This window comes from Coffea arabica, chromosome 8c (assembly GCF_036785885.1).
Source record: "Coffea arabica cultivar ET-39 chromosome 8c, Coffea Arabica ET-39 HiFi, whole genome shotgun sequence".
NCBI lineage: Eukaryota > Viridiplantae > Streptophyta > Magnoliopsida > Gentianales > Rubiaceae > Coffea > Coffea arabica.
The window spans coordinates 41,365,508-41,385,710 of NC_092325.1; the positions used below are offsets into that span (position 1 = coordinate 41,365,508).

The window sequence follows — 20,203 nt, forward strand, 5'->3', positions numbered from 1 at the left end:
CATTTAAAAATGAGGGATGAAAATAATTGACTTCATTTTTTAAAATGTGAGGGACGTTTTGAATGAATTTTCTGTCTTAATTGGCTCATTTCTGGGTCAATCAAACGCCTCAATAGTTTCTTTCAACGAAGAAATCAGAATTAAATTACTAATCCTGAATTAGGGATGGCAATGGGGCGGGGGTGGGGCGGGGGATCCTTCCCCCATCCCCTGTCCCGTTGTCAAATAACTCCCCCCGTCCCCCGCCCTATCCCCCGTCCCTTGCCCCCGATCCCCAGCCCCGCCCCCGCCCCCGCCCCCGCCCCGTTTCCCCCGTGGTCCCCCACGAGTAAAGAAATCAACTTACAAAAAGCAAAACTCTTCTTATATGTCCAAACATTTTTGAGAACTAACAGGAGAGAGAAAGAATTCCCAAATACTAACTAAAAATACCAAGAATAGTTAAAATCCAGAAATAACAAAAGGCAAAGATCAATGGAAAACATAAAAGAGAAAATCAACAAATGAAGGGAAAAATAAACCCATGATTGTTGGAACTGCTTATAAACGATATCATAGGCCATGGAAAGAATTCTTGTTCCATTAGACTCTCGTATTTATATTTTCATTAAAGATTTTAGACAAACATCATATATATATATATATATATATATATATATTTATGCGGGGGACGGGACGGGGGATGGGGCGGGTGTACGTTGCCCCATCCCCCGCCCCGTTTTAAGGCGGGGGTAAATATTTCGCCCCCATCTCCGCCCCATCCCTCGCCTCATTTCTACCCCTGCGGAGCGGGCACCTGCCTCCATTGCCATCCCTACCCTAAATCCTAAGTGTTTACCTCAAAGGCCGGCCAATTCTTTAAGATCATCCAGAGAACTAATAACTTAACCTCTCGAGGATCGATGTGGGATGTGGTGTGGAAAGGCCAGCGAGGGCCTCAATGGTTTCTGACCCCCTTATTCTTCGGTCTTAATTTCGGGTCTTTTTGTGGTCTTTGTCATCGATTGCTTGCAACAGTGGACTCCTAGGTCTTGCACAAGGTCTTGGTGACCCTAGCTAGATTGGTGACCTGTACAATGTTCTCGAATCACTTTATGAGTCAATTGCGTTGCCCAGTCTTCAAAGTGGAAATCGTCTAATTAATATTTGTGCGTTGAGACCGCAGAGCATATTTATGCCCTAGCAATGCCAATTGGTACTTATTTGTTTCAAGACTCCTACCATACGGAGAATCAGCAAGAGCGGCTTATAAGCATTAATTCACATTACTAGAATGCCAATTTTAACCTTTCAGACATTTGCTCGTAAGTTCTTGTTCATTTTTTTTTTTTGCACTTAAAGATATTGCCTCATTATATATATAAAAAAATATATATATGTGTGTGTGTGAGAGAGATAGAGAGATAGAGAGAAAGAGTGTGTGTGTAAGACGAAGCTTCAAAGTGATATGCTTTGTATCTCAATACATGATTGGTCTATTCGTTTCAAAATAATTTAAACAATAATACTGAAACATGAGCAGTGTGTTTGGATAATAGATTATTTGAAATAATTTTTTAAAAAATAATATTTTTTTATGATATACGTGAGATAAAAATATGATTAAAAAATAATTTTTTTTTCACAGATAAGTAACTGTCCAATGTCACTTTCCATCATGTTTGACTGACTAATGACCAAACACTTGAGTTTAAATGCGTTTTGAAAGGAAGCAGCACTAAGAGTCTGTCTACTGCAATTAGGTTTGGAGCAACAAACGAGAGGTTGCCCAATAAGAACGAGTCAGGTGGGTCATGAAGTTCTTTCGGGCTATCTTTTTTTTTTTTTTTTGTCAGTCACGATACATTTGTATAACTTACTCTATTCTAATTTAGGGGGAGGGGAAGCCTAAAGAGGCTGTGGTAGGAGCTAGTGGGTATACAGATCCAACTAGATCAAGGGAGTGCTATGGCACAACCCTTAAATTTTTTTCGCTGCAGACGAAATTTGAACTATCACCTATAATTCAAGGAGGGATTTAAGTGCCTCCTTGCTCTTTGGTGGCTCAGTGGTTCTTTCGAGTCATCTTCCTGGCGTCTAAAACTCGAACCTTTTTTTTTTTTTTTGTTAGCCAAATACTATATAAGGAAAAGAAAAGTACACCTGGAGCTGCTTTTAAAAGCGCCCTTGGCTCCCACTATGGTACAAAAAAAAGGTTCTCTTCCCGTACCAGCCACAGCAAACAAATGAAATGATACACTTTACTAGTTTGTTTAGTTTATCTACATAAAAAGTTAAAACAACAAAATGAAATCGAGGAGGAAGGACATGAACAGAAAAAGCTTTCAGCACAAAAGCTTGGGGCGGGCATCTTAGAATTTCTTCAAATGCACTCCAACGTTTCTGATTGATTGGAGGAGCTATGAAAGTCATAACAAATATATTAATGTTGGCGAGCTGTCAAGTGTGTTTTTTTTTGAAAAAATTACTATGTTTTCTGTAAACACATTTTCAATCATCAATCATCTTTTGGTTGTGTTTGAATTGCATTTTCTGTCATTTTTCATGGAAAAATTACTGTAGCAATTTGATATGTGTGAGGGAAAAAGGTGATAGGAAAATGTGATCACGGAAAACGATAATATTTTTCGACGGAAACGAGCAATCCAAACAAGGCCTTTTTATCTCACGAATATCAACCCGTTACCGTAATTTTTTTTTTTTTTAAAAAAAATGCAATCCAAACAAGAAGTTACTGAATTTCAGCCTTTTTACTAGCCTAATCGCATATTTAGCTGGCATTATCAGCTATCCCTCCCAGACACAAAAGAGAAAGTAGATTATAGCCTTTTAAGCTGCTGAAATGTAATCAAGCTTTGCTTACTAATTGGCGATTTATCAAGTTCAGCTCACATGAGCTTTGATTAATCGCACTTAAGAGCTTGAGTTTTAGCCTTTGATAAAACTTTTTTGGTTTTACAAGAAACTTTACAACGCTCGCTTAAACTTAAAAAGGAATTCGTAAATGAAATATTTCAGAAATCTTTTTATTGTGTTAATTAAAAGCTATTAATCTAAAAATTGAGAAAAAACTTTACAATCTAAAAATAGTCACTCGTCACCACAATTTCAAACATATTCCATCACCCTGAAGATAGTTGGCTTTGTAAATGGGAAATGTTATAATTTGCACTTCACTTTTTTTTTTTTTTTTATAATAACACTTTTATTATCTTTTTTTTTAAAATTGTATTGTATAATAAATGAAGACCATGTAATATAAATGATATTGCAAGTGTCATAAAAAATTACATTTTGCTTCTTAGTTTTGTATGAGGGAAAATAGAGCTGTAAAAAAAAAAAAGATTTGCCACCCGGGGAAAGACGGGGAGAGGGCCGGGGGGGTGGACAGGGGACTTTTATTTTATTTTATTTTTTAAATTCATGTGCCCATGAGACAATAGACAATCCAAAACAAGGCCCGTTAGATGCACCTTTTATTTTGGAGAAGGCCCGTTGGATAGCAACAGACACAGCTGGGCCTGAGTCTTCTTGGGCTTTTCCTCGAATTCTCACGAAATCCAAATTCCCCCAGACTTTCTCCGAAGCTCGACTCCGCAGTCACAGAAGCCGGGAAGCTAGAGCCGATGGCAAGGAAGGATCGGCCGGCGAAGAAACAAACAGCTGCATCTAGGAAGCCGAACGGAGGAGATAAACCGTTGAGAGGAGCCGAGAGGTCGGCTTACTTCGCCAGGAGGGAGGCGGCTAAGGTCTTGCGCACCGTGCTTGAAGGGGACGCCCGCCGGCGAGCTGTGGGGTCCATTAAGTCACTGGTTTATAGCCCTTCCATCAGGAACAAAAGAGCCACCTTTGCTTTGGTTTGTGAAACCCTCAAGCGTAAGTCAGCAACCAGCACTGCTTTTCATTATGCCCTCCCAGTTTTCATTTTTCTAATCCTACTGATGAAATTTGAATATGGGATTTGTCTTCGTCCTATTAAATTTCTGCAGCAGAAATGGGTATTTATGGGATTAGTCTAATTATGCTGAAAGCTTGAATTTTTTTCCCTGTAGATTTTAGAAAGACATTAGCTTGATCTTATCTTCTTTAAGTGATAAATGAGTTGGCATACATGTTTTTGACTATAGTTAGTCTAACAATGATTCCTTGTGGTTTAAGATTTGTATAGACATTTTCACGTGCTACTGCCTCTCGTATGATAAGTAACAAGTGCGTATTATCTACCCGCATAAATGGATGCACTTATTACTTTTCATGTAATGGGTTGGTTATATCATATGTTAGTGCTAGTGTAGCTAAAATCACTTCTTGTTTAAAAGTGAGACTAAATGGTTTCGGATATTGCCTAGGAGAAAAGTTCAAAAGCAAAAAAGAAAAGTTGGATTTTAGTTATTGGACAATTGGATGAAACTTTTATCAGAAATACACTGTTTATAGATCTGGAATTTTTATCTTCACTGTTTTCAGGTGCATGATAAAATAGCGATCAACCTATATTTTCACTTGAAGTGGCCACAATACTATTAACCTGAGAGGGCAAATGTTGTAGACTGAGCCCTTCACTATCCTGAGAATTTAGAATCTGAGTAATACGCTGTAGCTGGATTTATAGTGTTGACATATAGCATTAGTGTCCTTCATCTTGGTTAAGTTTAATGACTGCTTAATTTGTAGATTTTCATTAAGTAGATATATTGGATTGTGTATTGGTTTGCGGTCAACTTCTCTAAGGGATCAAGGCTTAAGTTTGTAAGAGGCAACACGCATCTGATGGATGTGGCAATTGAATCCATTTTGTGAACTAGATCTCATAGGATGGTAAACTCTGTTTTCGAATGTTGGGAACTAGGGAAAAAGGTTCCTTACAGATATAAATCCATTACTTTTGAAAGGAAACTTTATTGTGCCTAATTGTGTGAGATAAATTTATTTCTGACTGGATTTGTTCTTGAATAGATCTCCCAGTTATCAAAGATGTTTTGCGAGCCACTAATGTATTGAATAGCAAGTGGAAGGTATGTGAAGCTTTTCTACTGGTCATACTTAATATTTATAATAATAGGGTTGCAGTTCATTAAGCGTCCTCTCCCATCTGGCACCGTTTCTAAAAATAGTTTGTAGCACAATGACAAATGTAACTGAAACTAAAAATTGGTTTTGCAGAGACAAGAAGAGTTACTATGTGTAATTGCATATGATATCCTCTTTGGTAAGGTAGGTATTGAGTAAGATTATTCTTTTTCTTGTTTCCAATGGAGAATAGGCATGTCTGCTGTTGCCCTTTTTCCACGTCCATGCATTTTTCACATCTACATGGAATCTCTCTGCTTCCTACATTCTGCTCCTAAATTACATTTTTCTGCTTCCCTAATTTGTAGATCATTTTTCTCTCCATAGGAGTCTTCAGCAACTGGGGATGCAGAAAAGCTTCTCTTGTCCAGGAAAGATAAATTACGGTCAGCTTTGGTTCATCTTTTAGAGAAAAAGAGAGTGAAGCACATAAAAGAATTGATGCCTCAATGCAAAATATCTGGTGTGTATTTTGACTGCGTTTCTTCCTGTGCTAACTCTCTGTTTTATTGAGATGCATGCTACTTTCCACGTGTTTTAGGTGAAACAACAGATGTAAAAGTCAGTTATTAACAAGCAATGAATATGCTTCTACTGCAAAATTATTTTTGTTGATTTATACTTATAAAGAAAGGAAAAAAGGGGTTTATGGCTGATCTTTTCTGCAAACAATTACCATCTAAATATGAACATCTTACTTGTGGTTAAATGACGTTGTTTTATTATGTCAAAATTAGAAATGACGGATACATTTTCTTGAGCTATGCTATGACATTAATTTCTTCTTGTTTGACGCCTGTCTGAATTTTTTTGGAAATGTTGGCTGCAGATATGCCAAAACCACGTTATGTTCGTGTAAATACTCTGAAAATGGATGTGGAGTCTGCTATACTTGAGTTGACTAAACAGTATGCGGTAAAATCTTCAACTTAACCGAGTTAATGATTTTTCCATGTTACTTTTCTTTTTTAGCTTCTGATCTGGGGTTTGGTGCAAGTTTATAGGTGTCATATTGAGCGTGATATTTGCATTACAACTTGGGTTCAATAGCATGCATGCTAATGCTAGAAATGAATTTATATTTGAACTTCACGTCTCTGGTATTGAAATAAAAATGTGGAAAGATCCAAAAACGTATCGCGGAAGTATCGTATCAGAATTTTAGAGAAAGAATCATTTTCTTTACAGTCCTTACAAAATATATTTTCTGCTAGTCTTTTGATCTATTGACTAAAATGTATAGGTTGACAAGGATGACATGGTACCTGGTTTGCTAAAGCTACCACCAAGTACTGATTTGCATAAACATCCATTGGTATTAAATGGAAGTATTTTTATGCAGGTAAGGCTTAGCTTCATCGGTCTTACCTCATTAAATATAAAAATTTTCTAGGAGACATATATCTTAACTGCTCTTTCACTGAGTCAAGCTGGTATTCTCCTTTTCTATGGATACTAGGGCAGAGCAAGTTCCATGGTTGCAGCAGCACTCGAGCCTAAACCAGGATGGTGGGTGAGTTTACTCAGCACTGAAGAGTTAATTCCTTCAGATGTATGCATGTGCAATTGCTTTGATTTTTTTCGAAGCCTTGATTCTCATTTCTCTTTTTTGCATTATGAATTTTGCTTGATAATGGTGAAGGTTCTTGATGCATGCTCTGCACCTGGAAACAAAACTGTTCATCTAGCTGCTATTATGAAGGGAAAGGGGAAAATAATAGCTTGTGAACTTGATAAGCAGAGAGTAAAACGATTAGAAGCTACCGTCAGACTTGCTGGTGCTACCAGTATCCTTTAAATGGTTTTTCATATTCTCCATCTGGCCTGGCATTTAGCAAATGGAAAGCCAGCTTGGCAGTTGTGCTTGTTTTTGTGTTGTATTCTCCTTAAATTGCTTCTCTCCAAAACTTCACATTTTAAAATGGAATTGGAACTGATGTTCATTGCGAGTGACTCATTTTTTTCATTACTTAATATTCACATTTACAAAACTTAACTTGGCCCAGATGTCAAAGTTAAACATGAAGACTTCTTGAAATTGAATCCTGAAGAGCCTCATTGCTCAAAGGTAATTGTTATTCTTTTCTTTGTACTTTTGCACAAATATACGTACCTGATACTGAAGGAATGGACATTCTTATTGAATTAACTGGACATCTAGTCTTCTATTTGTTGTATGATATGCCGAAATTCAATTCTGTTTTCTCCACCAGATATTTGTAGTTTGTATGTTTTTGTTTCTTATCTCTACATCTGCTGTATTGCTTCAAAATGGGTTTGTCGTTTGATTGTTGACTGTATTGCAGATTCGAGCCATACTTTTAGATCCATCATGTTCAGGATCTGGTACTGCCATTGACAGGCTAGATCATCTGCTTCCATCATATGCTGCAGGTAAGCAAGCGGCTGAGCTCATACTCAGCTACTGGCTATTTTCTTTCTGCATTCCTCTCTTTCTTGTGTATTAAGCTATATTTGAAAGGAAAAACAATTAAACCCCCATTGCGTGCTTCTCCCCCGTTGGCATTTTGTTTCCCAGGATCTTGAGTTTATTATCAAATTTCAAGGAATATAGGATTGTCCGTAACTATTATTTTATTCTTGTTGCCTCAAATTTATGCTACCCTTTACCCAGAGTATTTTGGTTGTTAGTCCAAAGGATGCGGGTATGTTTGGTTAGCAGATAATATCTGTGTCTCTTAGCTCTAGTTTACATGTCAGTTTTCTTTAGATCTTTGTGCTTATTCTGCGCAGAGAATTACTCTGGCTTTTCTACAAGTGCATTCATGCTATATTATACCTCACGCTTACCTCTTCCTTTACAAGTATTAGATGATACTGGCAACAGTGATAGGCTGATGAAGCTTGCTGCTTTTCAGAAGAAGGCTTTGGAACATGCATTTTCATGTAAGTTCTTGTTCAGCTACATCCTGCACTCCAATTCACCTTGCATACTCGTACTCTTCAAGGTCGGCTATTCCCATCAAAACTTCCAAGAGAGTCCTAAAAATTTTGGGCCAACATTCTTGGCAGATGCTATTAAGTGCATTTTGCAATGCATCTACAATTGGCATTCAGCCACTTTTAGTTATGTATTCCATGCCATTCTGCTGGATGATGATGGCATCGTTTTACATTTTTCCAGTTCCAGCAGCCGAGAGAATTGTTTACAGCACATGTTCCATCCACCAGATTGAAAATGAAGACGTTGTCAAATCTGTTTTACCCCTTGCAGCATCTCATGGTTTTCAACTTGCACCAGTTCATCCCCAGTGGCCTCGGCGTGGCCTCCCAGTTCTTGATGGATGTAAGTGCTTGAAGTCCAATTTTTCTCCATAAGATACACACTGGTTGAGCTTTGTGGGTGGCAACTTTTCTGATAAATGAATGGAAACCTTGAAGTTGAGCATATGATTGTCATATTAATATAAACTATCACCTGCTAATTCCTATCTTCTAATCGGTTCATCTGGCAGCTCAACATTTGCTGCGGACCGACTTGGTGGAAGACGGAGAGGGGTTCTTCATTGCACTGTTTGTACGAAAAGCAGATAAAAGACCTGAAGGATATGCAGAAAGGGAAACTTGCGAAAGATACAGGAGCAAGAGATTTTTGAGGAAGAAGATGGACTTTGTAAATTATTTCTTTAACAACAGGTTCAGAATGTTGTTATATCCTCAATTTCGCTTCAAGAAACAGAGATAATGCATTAGACTTGTGACATGCTACACTCATTGTATACATCTCTCTTTGCCTTTCTCTTCTAATTATTATTTTTTCATTGTCTTCAATCCTCCTTCAGCTGTAAATAGACTGCTCCAAGAATTGCATCTTTCCTTGGCCTTTTTTTTTTTTTTTTTTTTTTGGGGGGGGGGGGGGGGGGGGGAGAATTTCAAAACGCCACAAGACTTTCCATTATTATCATTATTATTGTTGTAAAATTTACATAATTTTAATTTCGGTCACCACCGTGGACGCAAGGCTTTCTTCCTTTGATTCCTTTCCATGATATGCTGCAGTAGATTGAAGAATATATTTGTTTTTTGAGGCAAAATTTGAGGAATATATTTATCTAGCCCAAAATAATAATACTGAAAGTAATCAATAACATCCAAAGATCAAATTCATTGCGGCCCCCAAAATATTTGGAAACTCAAAAGCTCCTCTCATTCATACTTTCATAGTAGAGTAGTAGATAAGTAAAATCACACTTCCATATATCATGGTACTACACAGAAAAGAAGGCCATCGCCTTCTGCACAAAGCCAAACTCAGGAAAATTCCCAGAAAATCATTAGAGCATCAGCATAAATCCATAAAACTCCTCCTACCCGCATTTATTTTCCGATCCCATCATCAAGACCCAAAACAGAGCATATATACTAGTACTAAAGAAAAGCAATACAACCAACCAAAATGCACACAAATTTTTTCAAGCAATCTGGACCTGAATTGTCTTGGCCTTCTTGGGTTCAGGAGGGGGCAATTTCTGAACGGTAACAGTCAGCACACCATCTTGACACACCGCAGAAATTGCGTCGGTATTGGCATTCTCCGGCAGCGCAAACTTCCTCATGAACTTGCCGACCCTCCTCTCCATCCTCACGTACTTGGCCCCTTCTTTCTCCTCTTCCCTCTTCCTCTCTCCGCTGATAATCAGCACATTGTCTTCCTCCACCTGAACCTTGATGTCCCCCGACTTCAACCCCGGCATATCCACAATGAACGCGTAGGAATTGGGATATTCCTTGACGTCAGCCGGAGTGGAAGCCATTGCCTTAGCATCTCGAACGAAGGTCCTCGACGGAGCGTTGACGGTCTTGTCTGCATCGTCCGCGGCGTCCATCATGTGCTGGATGGTTTGGAAGAGTGGGGTATCCCATCCCATTAGCCTCACGTCCATTTTTCTCTTCTTGATTTGGGATATTTTCGATGAGATATTTGCCTCTTTTCACTTTTTCTATGATCTGAAAATTGCTGTAATCTCGATGAGAAGGGAATGGAGAGGAAGTGAGTATATATCGAGGTGGGAGAAGAACTTCAGTTTGGAAGTTTTGTGGAGGGGGGAGGGAAAAGAAGGAAGGCGCGGAAAGTTTCTGGTAAGTTCTTTTATTCGCTGGTTCTTTCTACTAGTTTCTGAGTTCGACTTCTACACTGATCCAGAACGCGGCGGAAACCACTAGAAGAAAAACTCTGGTTGACTTTTCTCTTTTGTACCCTTTCTCTTTGAATTTTTCTCCTCTTGTTGTCTTATTTGGAATCCATTTGGGCCGCATTTTGTTAAAATACTGTCAAATTTCTCTAATTATTTAAATTATTTAAGAGGTATTTAAATTTATAAAGTATTAATTTATTTTAATTTTATACATATATTTAGATAATTGGTGAATTATATGCCCAAATGTCTCTTAAATAATTCAAGCAATTGGAACAATTTGGGTGGATTTCAAATGTTTCATTAGATTCTTCAATCCAAACGAAACAGTACGAGGACATAATATTGGAGGAAAAATTTGTGAATATTATGCGCTAGAAATTTGTACAACATGTACTGTTACAAGGATAAACCAAAAAAAGAAAGAAAAATTGTACATATTGCAAAAGTTTGTACAAATATAGGAGACGAATTTTCACTATTTTGGCGACCAAAATTCTTCAATATTTTTCAGTCATCTAATGACTATATGTTGAAGATATTGCTGAAGAAATTTTAAAATTTTCTTTTTTAATTTTTGGTTTTTTAATTGTGGATCAAATGAAGGAATTCTGACTACTTCTGGTTCAAAGGTTCTAACATTCTACACAAAATAAATACCAAAATTTAAGAGTGACTTCACCGCTTAATCCACTTTTTTTTTTTTTGCTTTCAGTTCTATATTAAACTTTGAGACAAATTTAACATAAAATTTTTAACAATCAATAATCATAAACTAAATAGAGAATAAATTGGCAATGCAATTCATAATTTCATATTTCAAAAATATAAATGCAAAATCTTTAGAACTTGACTCTGCTCTTTGGCCTATCTAAATTGTACGTTAATAAATACCTACTTGAAACTTCCTAGGACTTGATAATCAAGAAACGACTAAACAACAAACCCCCACATACAATGCCTAATCGATAAATTATGAATCTACTAATTAAATCTTAATGATAAACTTCTAAAACTTCATTTTTTAAGCGAAGTAATTTTACTAATAACCTACTTTGTATAGGAAACAAATTCTCTTTTCCTTCTTAGTTTGGGAATCGAATTTCCAGAGGTAAACACTATATATATGTACATGCAGGTTAATGTTCATGATTTCTTGCGTGTATGCTGTCTTGTGCTTGACAATGGACTCCCTAACAACTCCTCTAACAAATTTGGGAGAATACAATCAATTTGTGCAGCACTACTTTTGCCATTCTTTCGCTACAATCCAGAAACATAAACTCGACGAGGGAAACAAAATTCCGATGCCTGCTTCGGCTTTAGATTGCCTTTCTGCTCTCAGGATTCATTACCCCATGATGTTTTCTATACAAAATATTTATGACGATTCTGGTGGCCGCACTTCTCATTGTGGAGTCTTGGAGTTCACAGCGGAAGAGGGCTCAATCTTCGCTCCACAGTGGATGATGGACAGCTTGAAGATCCTCGAAGGAGACCTCGTACTCCTCAAGAGCGTCTATCTTCCTAAGGGTACTTTCGTGAAGTTGCAGCCGCATACAACTGATTTCATCAATCTTTCCAATCCTAAAGCTGTTTTGGAGAAAACCCTCCAAAGATATGCTTGTTTGACAACCGGAGACACGATCACAATCTCTCACGATAAGAAGAAGTTTCAGATTGACGTACTTGAGGCCGAACCAAGCCCTGCAATTAGTATCATTGACACGGATTGTGAGGTAGATTTTGCGGCTCCTTTGGATTACAAGGAACCTGAGAAGGAAGCCTCGCAGAAGGCTGAAGAGGAGAAGCCTAAGTTTGTAGCGTTTTCAGGCTTAGCAAGGCGAGTAGATGGGGCGCCGCTGGCACATATGTCCGATATGGTAGCAGAAAAACTGGAGAAGAATGTGATCAGTAAAAAGAATTCAACGAAAACCTGTGACTGTGAAGGACCAGGAAAGAAGATGGTGTTTGGTTCGAACACGATCAATGAGGAAACCCCAAACAAATATGACGTCAAGAAGGAAGAAGTGAATAAATTTGAACCGTTCACGGGAAGGAAAAATGTTACAGGTTCAGGATAAATAATTTTATTTTTTTGGTTTGTTCCACTTTGTGGTTTTCTATATTGTGGCCTTTGCGACTAAGACTTACTCTTGTAAATCAATCGTTGCCATGCTTGAACGAATAACATCTTTGTGCACCACTGATTTCAAGCCTCCGGGGTTTAATTTCCTTGAGCAATTACCTTAGAAAGTAATTAAAATCGTACGTAATTTTGGATGATTGAGCCGTAACCTTTTCATGAATACTGGGCAGTCCAGATTCAAGAAAGGCTAGTATAAGTGTATAACGCCTCCAGAGTCCAGATACAGTTGCAATTCCAAGTTGCGCAATATGCTAAGCAGCTAGGCCTATTAATTTTCCTCCAAGAGGAGCAAAATTTGGAAGTGGTATTGTAATTATACCATGCATGCTTTCAATTACCTTCCTCCATCTTTTCTTCTTTTTAAATTAACGTATGCAGACCACGGAAGAAACCGCCATCGCTGCAGCCGCTGTTCTGGCTGATTATTTGACAAGATTGGCATTGGAAATGGTAATGGTAATGATTGGCATTGGTTTGATCTGCAACAAGGCTAATGTTGGGTCTATGAGGATGACAAGGCTCTGCCCTAAACAGGCCGAGGAGTGGCATGGTCATATTCTCGAACCACCTTCTATAATACAGCAAAGCCAGTTTTGCAACCAAGAATGTTCGGAAGATATGGCTGGTTTCAGTCTGACTTGTGATTAATGGCGGATGTCAATTTGTTTAAGCATCTTCAAATTCACCATCTTAGTGGACGTGGAATGAACTGGCCACCAGGTCAAATACTAGTTCATGCGAAATATATGCCTTTGAATTCATGGTGTAGTGCCTAAAATGTGGCACAAACGAAGACAGTTGATGGGAATGACATATTTTCACGTCCCTGGATATGATATCAAACAATCTGTTCTTTATATTCATCTTCATGAAATTAGAAATTACAAAATGCAATCCATTCACTCATAACTGTTGATGTTAATTTGTCACAATACGCATAGATTTCTCATAGATTTATTATCAGCGATGGCCTTCAAAAAATTTGTATATATTTCTGGATCACTAAATGCGCAGATATCGCTACTTATCGACTTCTTTGATGTTTGGTGCAGTGATATTGCTCTCCCCACCAGTCCCCTTAACAAAATTGCAGGGGAGTCAGGTGGATGATAAAAAAGCATTGGGGGTAGTCAGTTTCTTGGCTACTAACAAAAACCACAAACTAGAATAGAATTAGTGGTTTGACAAAAACACAGATTTTCTCTGAAACAGCAAATTAAGATCAATTGTCCAGAAGAATTATAGTCCCAATTGTCAAGGACTTCTCATTCGAGAGGACAACAGCAGCAGCACAGGTTATTGAAAACAACAGAATACTTTATTGCACCACTGAAAATTTAGCCCATAAAAACAAGGAACGTTAACAAGAGGCCTAAACATGATGATCCATATGAAGTCATATACTAGTAGTACAGCACAATTCCAAATCTGATCTTAGAAGCCAGACATAATTATAAATCTTTCAACAGTAAAGCTGGGCCTTCCAACTTCAAGCAATCTTGACCTCAACAACCTTGGGCTTCTTAGGCTCAGGAGGGGGCAATTTGTGGACGGTGACAGTCAATACCCCATCTTGGCAAACAGCAGAAATTGCATCGGTATTGGCGTTCTCCGGCAGCACGAATTTCCTCATGAACTTGCTGACCCTCCTCTCCATCCTCACGTACCTGGCACCTTCTTTCTCCTCTTCCCTCTTCCTCTCTCCGCTGACAACCAGCACATTGTCATCCTCCACCTGAACCTTGATGTCCCCCGATTTCAACCCGGGCATATCCACAACGAACACGTAGGAATTGGGATACTCCTTCACGTCGGCAGGGGTGGCGGCCATGGCCTTGGCGTCTCGGACGTAGGTCCTTGTGGGTGCATTGGCAATCTTGTCTCCATCATCCGCGGCGTCAATTAGGTGGTGGAGGGCGTTAACCAGTGGAGCGTCTAAGCCCAGCAGTCTGACGTCCATTTTTCTCTCCGTGCTTGATGATTTGAGATGGGGATATCTTTTTCCGAATTTTGATTCCGAAAGGGATTGACAATGATTGTGTATTGGGTGGTTTTCTCTGGGACCTTTTTTGCTCAGTCGTGATGGTAGAAGCGATATTTCTGGCAGATATATATAGGTGGCGGATGGTAGAAAACTGGAATTCGGAAGTTTCTAGAAGGGAAAAGAAGAAGAAGGAACCATGGAAATGGAAGGCTTCTAGAAGGATCTGCTTTGAATGGGTTTGAACTTTGAAGTTCTACCAGGTCCCAGAACGTGGCGGAATCATTTTTCATTTGGGATAATTCCGGAAACCACTTGATTTTTCTTACAATTTCACTCGGTTCTCCTTAGGCTTATGTAATTATACTTGTCACACCTTAACATAGTAAAGTACCTCTGATTCTCTTCACCGGTAAACAATTCATAGTTTAAGGCAATAAATTTATAATATCCAAAAAAAAATCCTAATTTTCTATCTTGTGTTTATTTTTGTTAATCTCTTTCTAAGATATTATACTGCTATGTTCTTTTTTTATTATCTTTAGTTTTATGGATATTATTAAATTGAAATTACAAAATTAACAGAGGGAGCAAATTATTTGTCAAACTAGAAGAAAATGAAGAGATCTGCGGTGATAGAGAAATAAAGAATGAAATTAATGATTGTAATAACAAGAAACTCCAAAGATGTGAAACGGATCTTCTGTCCCACATCCTATGCCACTCTCTGTCTCACTTTTTATTATATTACTATTTCTCCTTCACAAACATCATGTTTTAATTCTTTTTTATTTGCTTATGATCCAATAACTATTAATTGAGTAATACACAAAATTTAACAAACTCAAAAAATCAAAATGCATAAAAAAATGAGATTTTTTATGAATTTTCTGCTGTGTTTTTTAATTTTCTATTATATATTAGTTTTTTGAAGTTGTTGTATTTATTTTTTACTCAATTAATAGTTATTGGATCATAAGAAAATAAAAAAGAATTAAAATATGATGTTTGTGAAGGAGAAATAGCAATATAATAAAAAGTGAGACAGAGAGTGTCACAGGGTGTGGGACAGAAGATCTTCGCAACGGATCTTCTGTCCCACACCCTGTGCCATTCTCTGTCCCACTTTTTATTATATTGCCATTTCTCCTTCATAAACATCATGTTTTAGTTCCTTTTTGTTTCTTTAAATCCAATAACTATTAATTTAGTAATACAAAAAATTTAACAAACTCAAAAAATCAAAATGCATAAAAAATGAGATTTTTTATGAATTTTCTGCTGCATTTTTTAATTTTCTATTATATATTGGTTTTTTTAAACTGTTGTATTTATTTTTTACTGAATTTCAAAAAAGCAATATATAATAGAAAATTAAAAAATACAGCAGAAAATTCATAAAAAAATCTCATTTTTTATGCATTTTGATTTTTTGAGTTTGTTAAATTTTGTGTATTACTCAATTAATAGTTATTGGATCTTAAGGAAGCAAAAAAGAATTAAAACATGATGTTTATGAATGAGAAATAGCAATATAATAAAAAGTGGGACAGAGAGTGGCACAGGGTGTGGGACAGAAGATCCGTTGCGTTTTAGTAACTATTAGTTATGATTTTATTGTTGAGGTAGAATTTATTATCTATTTCTTATATATTAATATTTTTAAGGATATAGGAGCGCATTAATGGTAGTTCTAGATTAGACTAAAGATGCTTTTGATAAAACTAAAGTATGAAAACTGAAATCTAAAATCTGAAGACATTTGAGTGTATGTCATATTCAGTGATAAGTGAATAATTTATCATGACCAGTACATAGCCAATTATTGGTCCATCAAGCATGGGTTCAACCAGTTCTGGTGGTTATACGACCATGCACCCAATGCTTGAACCTTTTTGTCCAATTAGATATTGTGAGAAGAATTTTCGGCTTCAACAAACAACTCTTTGAAAATGAAGATTTGTTGGGAAAGCTACTAAGCACTACACATGAGCAGCAGCAGTATCAAGTCAACAACAACTACTACTACTAATATCTATATCTGTCTAAGGATTGCTGTGGGCATCAGCAGCTGAGCCTGAATCCCGAGGTTTTCTTCTTGAGCCTCCTGTGAACAATTGCGATGACCAGCATCCCACTAACAGCCCAAACACCATAGAGAAGTATGATTTCCGTCCAATCCGTGCTTCGTTTTATTTTTTTGCGGCCTTTAGCCTTTGGGGTATAGCATATGGATTGATGTGAAATGAGCAGCCGCTAGTGTGACAATTGCTAAGTGGAGGAAGATCGACAGCAGAAACAGAGCCACTGTGTGGTTTTCTATATTGTGGCCCTTGCGACTAAGACTTACTCTTGTAAATCAATCGTTGCCATGCTTGAACGAAAGACATCTTGTGCACCACTGATTTCAAGCCTCCGGGCTTTAATTTCTTTGAGCAATTGCCCTAGATTAAGTAAGTAATTAAAATCCCAAGAAATTGTGGATGATTGAGTAACCTTTTTTCATGAATACTGGGCAGTCCGGATTCAAGAGAAGCCAGTATAACGCCTCCAGATACAGTTGCAATTCCATGTTGCGTAATATGCTAAGTAGCTAGGCCTACTAATTTTCTTCCAAGAGCAAAATTTGGAAGTGATATTATAATTATACCATGCATGCTTTCAATTACCATCCTCCCCCACCAACTTAGATTAACTCAATTCGTTTAGCATCTTCATGTTCACCTCCTTGATGGACGCGGAATGAACTGGCCACCAGTTCAAATGCCTAAAATGTGGCTCTAATGAAGACAGTTGATTGGTATGACATATTTTAGCGGCCCTGAATACAATATCAAACAATCTGTTGTTTGTATTCATCCTGTGCAATCGATTCACTCATAACTGTCGATATTAATTTGTCACAATACGCATAGATTTCTCATAGATTTATGATCAACGACGGCCTTCAAAAATTTTGTGTGTATTTCTGGATTACTAACTGCGCAGATATCACTACTTATCCACTTCTTTGATGTTTCTTGGACACTGGTGTAGTGATCTTGCTCTCCCCGTCAGTCCCCTTGTCAAAATTGCGGGGGAGTCAAGTGGATGCTGTAAAAGAATTGAGGGTGGTCAGTTTCTTGACGACTAACAAAACCACAAACTAGAATAGAATTAGTGGTTTGACAAAAACACAGATTTTCTCTGAGACAGCGAATTAAGATCAATTGTCCAGAAGAATTATAGTCTCAATTGTCAAGGACTTCCCATTCGAGAGGACAACAGCAGCAGCACAGGTTATTGGCAACAACAGAATACTTTATTGCACCGCTGAAAATTCAGCCCAGAAAAACAAGGAAAGTTAACAAGAGACCTAAACATGATCATCCATATGAAGTCATGTTCCAGTAGTACAGCACAATTCCTAATCTGATCTTAGAAGCCGAACATAACTACATATCCAAAACAGAAGATAAATCTTTCAACAGTAAAGCTGGGCCTTCCAACTTCAAACAATCTTGACCTCAACAACCTTGGGCTTCTTAGGCTCAGGAGGGGGCAATTTGTGGACGGTGACAGTCAATACCCCATCTTGGCAAACAGCAGAAATTGCGTCGGTATTGGCGTTCTCCGGCAGCACGAATTTCCTCATGAACTTGCCGACCCTCCTCTCCATCCTCACGTACCTGGCACCTTCTTTCTCCTCTTCCCTCTTCCTCTCTCCGCTGACAACCAGCACATTGTCATCCTCCACCTGAACCTTGATGTCCCCCGATTTCAACCCGGGCATATCCACAACGAACACGTAGGAATTGGGATACTCCTTCACGTCGGCAGGGGTGGCGGCCATGGCCTTGGCGTCTCGGACGTAGGTCCTTGTGGGTGCATTGGCAATCTTGTCTCCATCATCCGCGGCGTCAATTAGGTGGTGGAGGGCGTTAACCAGTGGAGCGTCTAAGCCCAGCAGTCTGACGTCCATTTTTCTCTCCGTGCTTGATGATTTGAGATGGGGATATCTTTTTTGAGAATTTTGATTCCGAAAGGGATTGAAAATGATTGCGTATTTGGTGGTTTTTTCTGGAATCTTTTTGCCTCAGTCGTGATGGTAGAAGCGATATCTCTGGCAGATATATATAGGTGGCGGAGGGTAGAAAACTGGAATTTGGAAGTTTCTAGAAGGGAAAAGAAGAAGAAGGAACCACGAAATGGAAGGCTTCTAGAAAGATCTGCTTTGAATGGGTTTGAAGTTCTACCAGGTCCCAGAACGTGGCGGAATCATTTTTCATTTGGGATAATTCCGGAAACCTCTTGATTTTTCTAACAATTTCACCCGGTTCTCCTTAGGTTTATGTAATTATACTTACCACCCGTAAAATAGTAAAGTACCTCTTGATTCTCTTCACTGGTAAACAATTCGCATTTTAAGGCAATAAATTTATAAAATCCTAATTTCTATCTTGCGTTTATTTTTGTTCCTCTCTTTCTAAGATATTATACACATTGTTTGGATAGAGTATTATTTGAAATAATTATTGTAACGCTTTTTGTGATGTGAAATATATGAAATAAAAAGGTGATTGAAAATATAAAAAGATGAATTGAAAAATGTATTTATGATGCAAGCGAAAAATTTTTCTAGAAAAATTTGCTATCCAAACATAGCAAAATATGTTATTTTTTTATTATCTTTAGTTTTATGGATATTATCAAATTGAAATTACAAAATTAATAGAGGGAGCAAATTTTTTTTCAAAATAGAAGAAAATGAAGAGATCTGCGATGATAGAGAAATAAATAATGAAATTGATGATTGAAATAAGAAGAAGCTCCAAAGATGTGGAATTTATAATATTTTGTCTATTATCAAGAATTTTTTTATAAAATGTCAATAATTTTCTTAAGGATGTCTTTTATTATATTTGTAATTAATAGTTATGATTTTATTGTGGAGGTAGAATTTATTATCTATTTCTTATATATTAATATTTTTAAGGATATAGGAGTGCTGTAATGGTAGTTCTTGATTAGATTCAGGATGCGTTTGATAAAATTGAAATATGAAAACTGAAATATAAAATATGAAATTTGAATTTATTAAGTTATTGAATTGATAAATATTAAATTAGATACACTTGAGTGTATGTCACATTCAGTGATAAGTAAATAACTTATCACTTATTTTTTTGAGCAAGTTTTAAATAGGAAATTCAATGCCACTTAATAAATTTAGATGTTTAATTTTTTATTATCAAACAAATCTAATCATATTAACTTCTAAATCCATTAAATTTAAGTATTAAATTGGGTTATCAAATAGGGTCTAACTTGTATTGGAGAGGTGTTAGGGGCAATGAGATTTAATTTTAAGGTATAAAATTAGTTGTCAATGGGGTGAAAAGATGTGTTTGTGTGTGTAATTTTTTTTCGTAACAAACATTGATGTTATATATGCAATATGAAATCTTTTGAGCAGCTACTTGAATTTGTAACTAGAGTTTATGCTTGAGTAATTATTGGTAGTTAGAATAATGGATTTCTACATAGCGTGGAAGAAGGTGATAGAGGATATTGTATTTTTCTCTTTTAATTTTGTATCTAAGGGTAATTCAGAATTTTTGAGAAAAATCTAACTTATTGAACCTATATTATCATATAAAGAGAAATTTATTCGAGTAGTCACTAAACTTTTTGAATAGTTGAGTTTTGGCCACTCAACTATTAATAATACGTTTGTATCCACTAAACTATCAGAAGTGTAAATTTTGGATCACTTCGTCTAATTTTACCGTTAATTTTGTCATGTCCAACTATTAATAGTATATCTCTTGAAACGTGCGAACCCTTATATTTGACAGAATTAATAAT

The 20,203-nt window shown here is 37.0% G+C and overlaps 5 protein-coding genes across 11 annotated transcripts; 2 read left to right on the forward strand and 3 right to left on the reverse strand.

The window, feature by feature from the left end:
* Positions 1–3,507: 3,507 nt before the first annotated feature.
* Positions 3,508–8,862, forward strand: LOC113706969 (25S rRNA (cytosine-C(5))-methyltransferase NSUN5-like). 7 transcript variants are annotated; one of them, XM_027229085.2, is made up of 13 exons: positions 3,508–3,876; positions 4,966–5,015; positions 5,164–5,214; positions 5,398–5,533; positions 5,900–5,985; positions 6,314–6,412; positions 6,530–6,622; positions 6,713–6,857; positions 7,077–7,138; positions 7,377–7,464; positions 7,897–7,977; positions 8,216–8,377; positions 8,547–8,862. In XM_027229085.2, the coding sequence occupies exons 1-13, from the start codon at positions 3,627–3,629 to the stop codon at positions 8,774–8,776; spliced, it is 1,533 nt and encodes a 510-aa protein (XP_027084886.1). In that variant the 5' UTR covers positions 3,508–3,626; the 3' UTR covers positions 8,777–8,862. The 7 variants fall into 7 exon arrangements, with proteins under 7 accessions (XP_027084886.1, XP_027084884.1, XP_027084885.1 ...); XM_027229083.2 differs by having other exon boundaries at positions 3,509–3,876; positions 4,957–5,015; XM_027229084.2 differs by having other exon boundaries at positions 3,510–3,876; positions 4,957–5,015; positions 7,903–7,977.
* A 332-nt stretch (positions 8,863–9,194) lies between these two features.
* Positions 9,195–10,243, reverse strand: LOC113706971 (17.3 kDa class II heat shock protein-like). The gene has a single exon (XM_027229090.2). The coding sequence runs from the start codon at positions 9,972–9,974 to the stop codon at positions 9,504–9,506; it is 471 nt and encodes a 156-aa protein (XP_027084891.1). The 5' UTR covers positions 9,975–10,243; the 3' UTR covers positions 9,195–9,503.
* A 1,054-nt stretch (positions 10,244–11,297) lies between these two features.
* LOC113706176 (uncharacterized) lies at positions 11,298–12,437 on the forward strand. Its single transcript, XM_027228069.2, has one exon. The coding sequence runs from the start codon at positions 11,369–11,371 to the stop codon at positions 12,308–12,310; it is 942 nt and encodes a 313-aa protein (XP_027083870.2). The 5' UTR covers positions 11,298–11,368; the 3' UTR covers positions 12,311–12,437.
* Positions 12,438–13,671: 1,234 nt separating this feature from the next.
* LOC113706995 (17.3 kDa class II heat shock protein-like) lies at positions 13,672–14,604 on the reverse strand. The gene has a single exon (XM_027229137.2). The coding sequence runs from the start codon at positions 14,333–14,335 to the stop codon at positions 13,865–13,867; it is 471 nt and encodes a 156-aa protein (XP_027084938.1). The 5' UTR covers positions 14,336–14,604; the 3' UTR covers positions 13,672–13,864.
* Positions 14,605–17,635: 3,031 nt separating this feature from the next.
* LOC113706996 (17.3 kDa class II heat shock protein-like) lies at positions 17,636–18,516 on the reverse strand. Its single transcript, XM_027229138.2, has one exon. The coding sequence runs from the start codon at positions 18,315–18,317 to the stop codon at positions 17,847–17,849; it is 471 nt and encodes a 156-aa protein (XP_027084939.1). The 5' UTR covers positions 18,318–18,516; the 3' UTR covers positions 17,636–17,846.
* Positions 18,517–20,203: the final 1,687 nt, after the last annotated feature.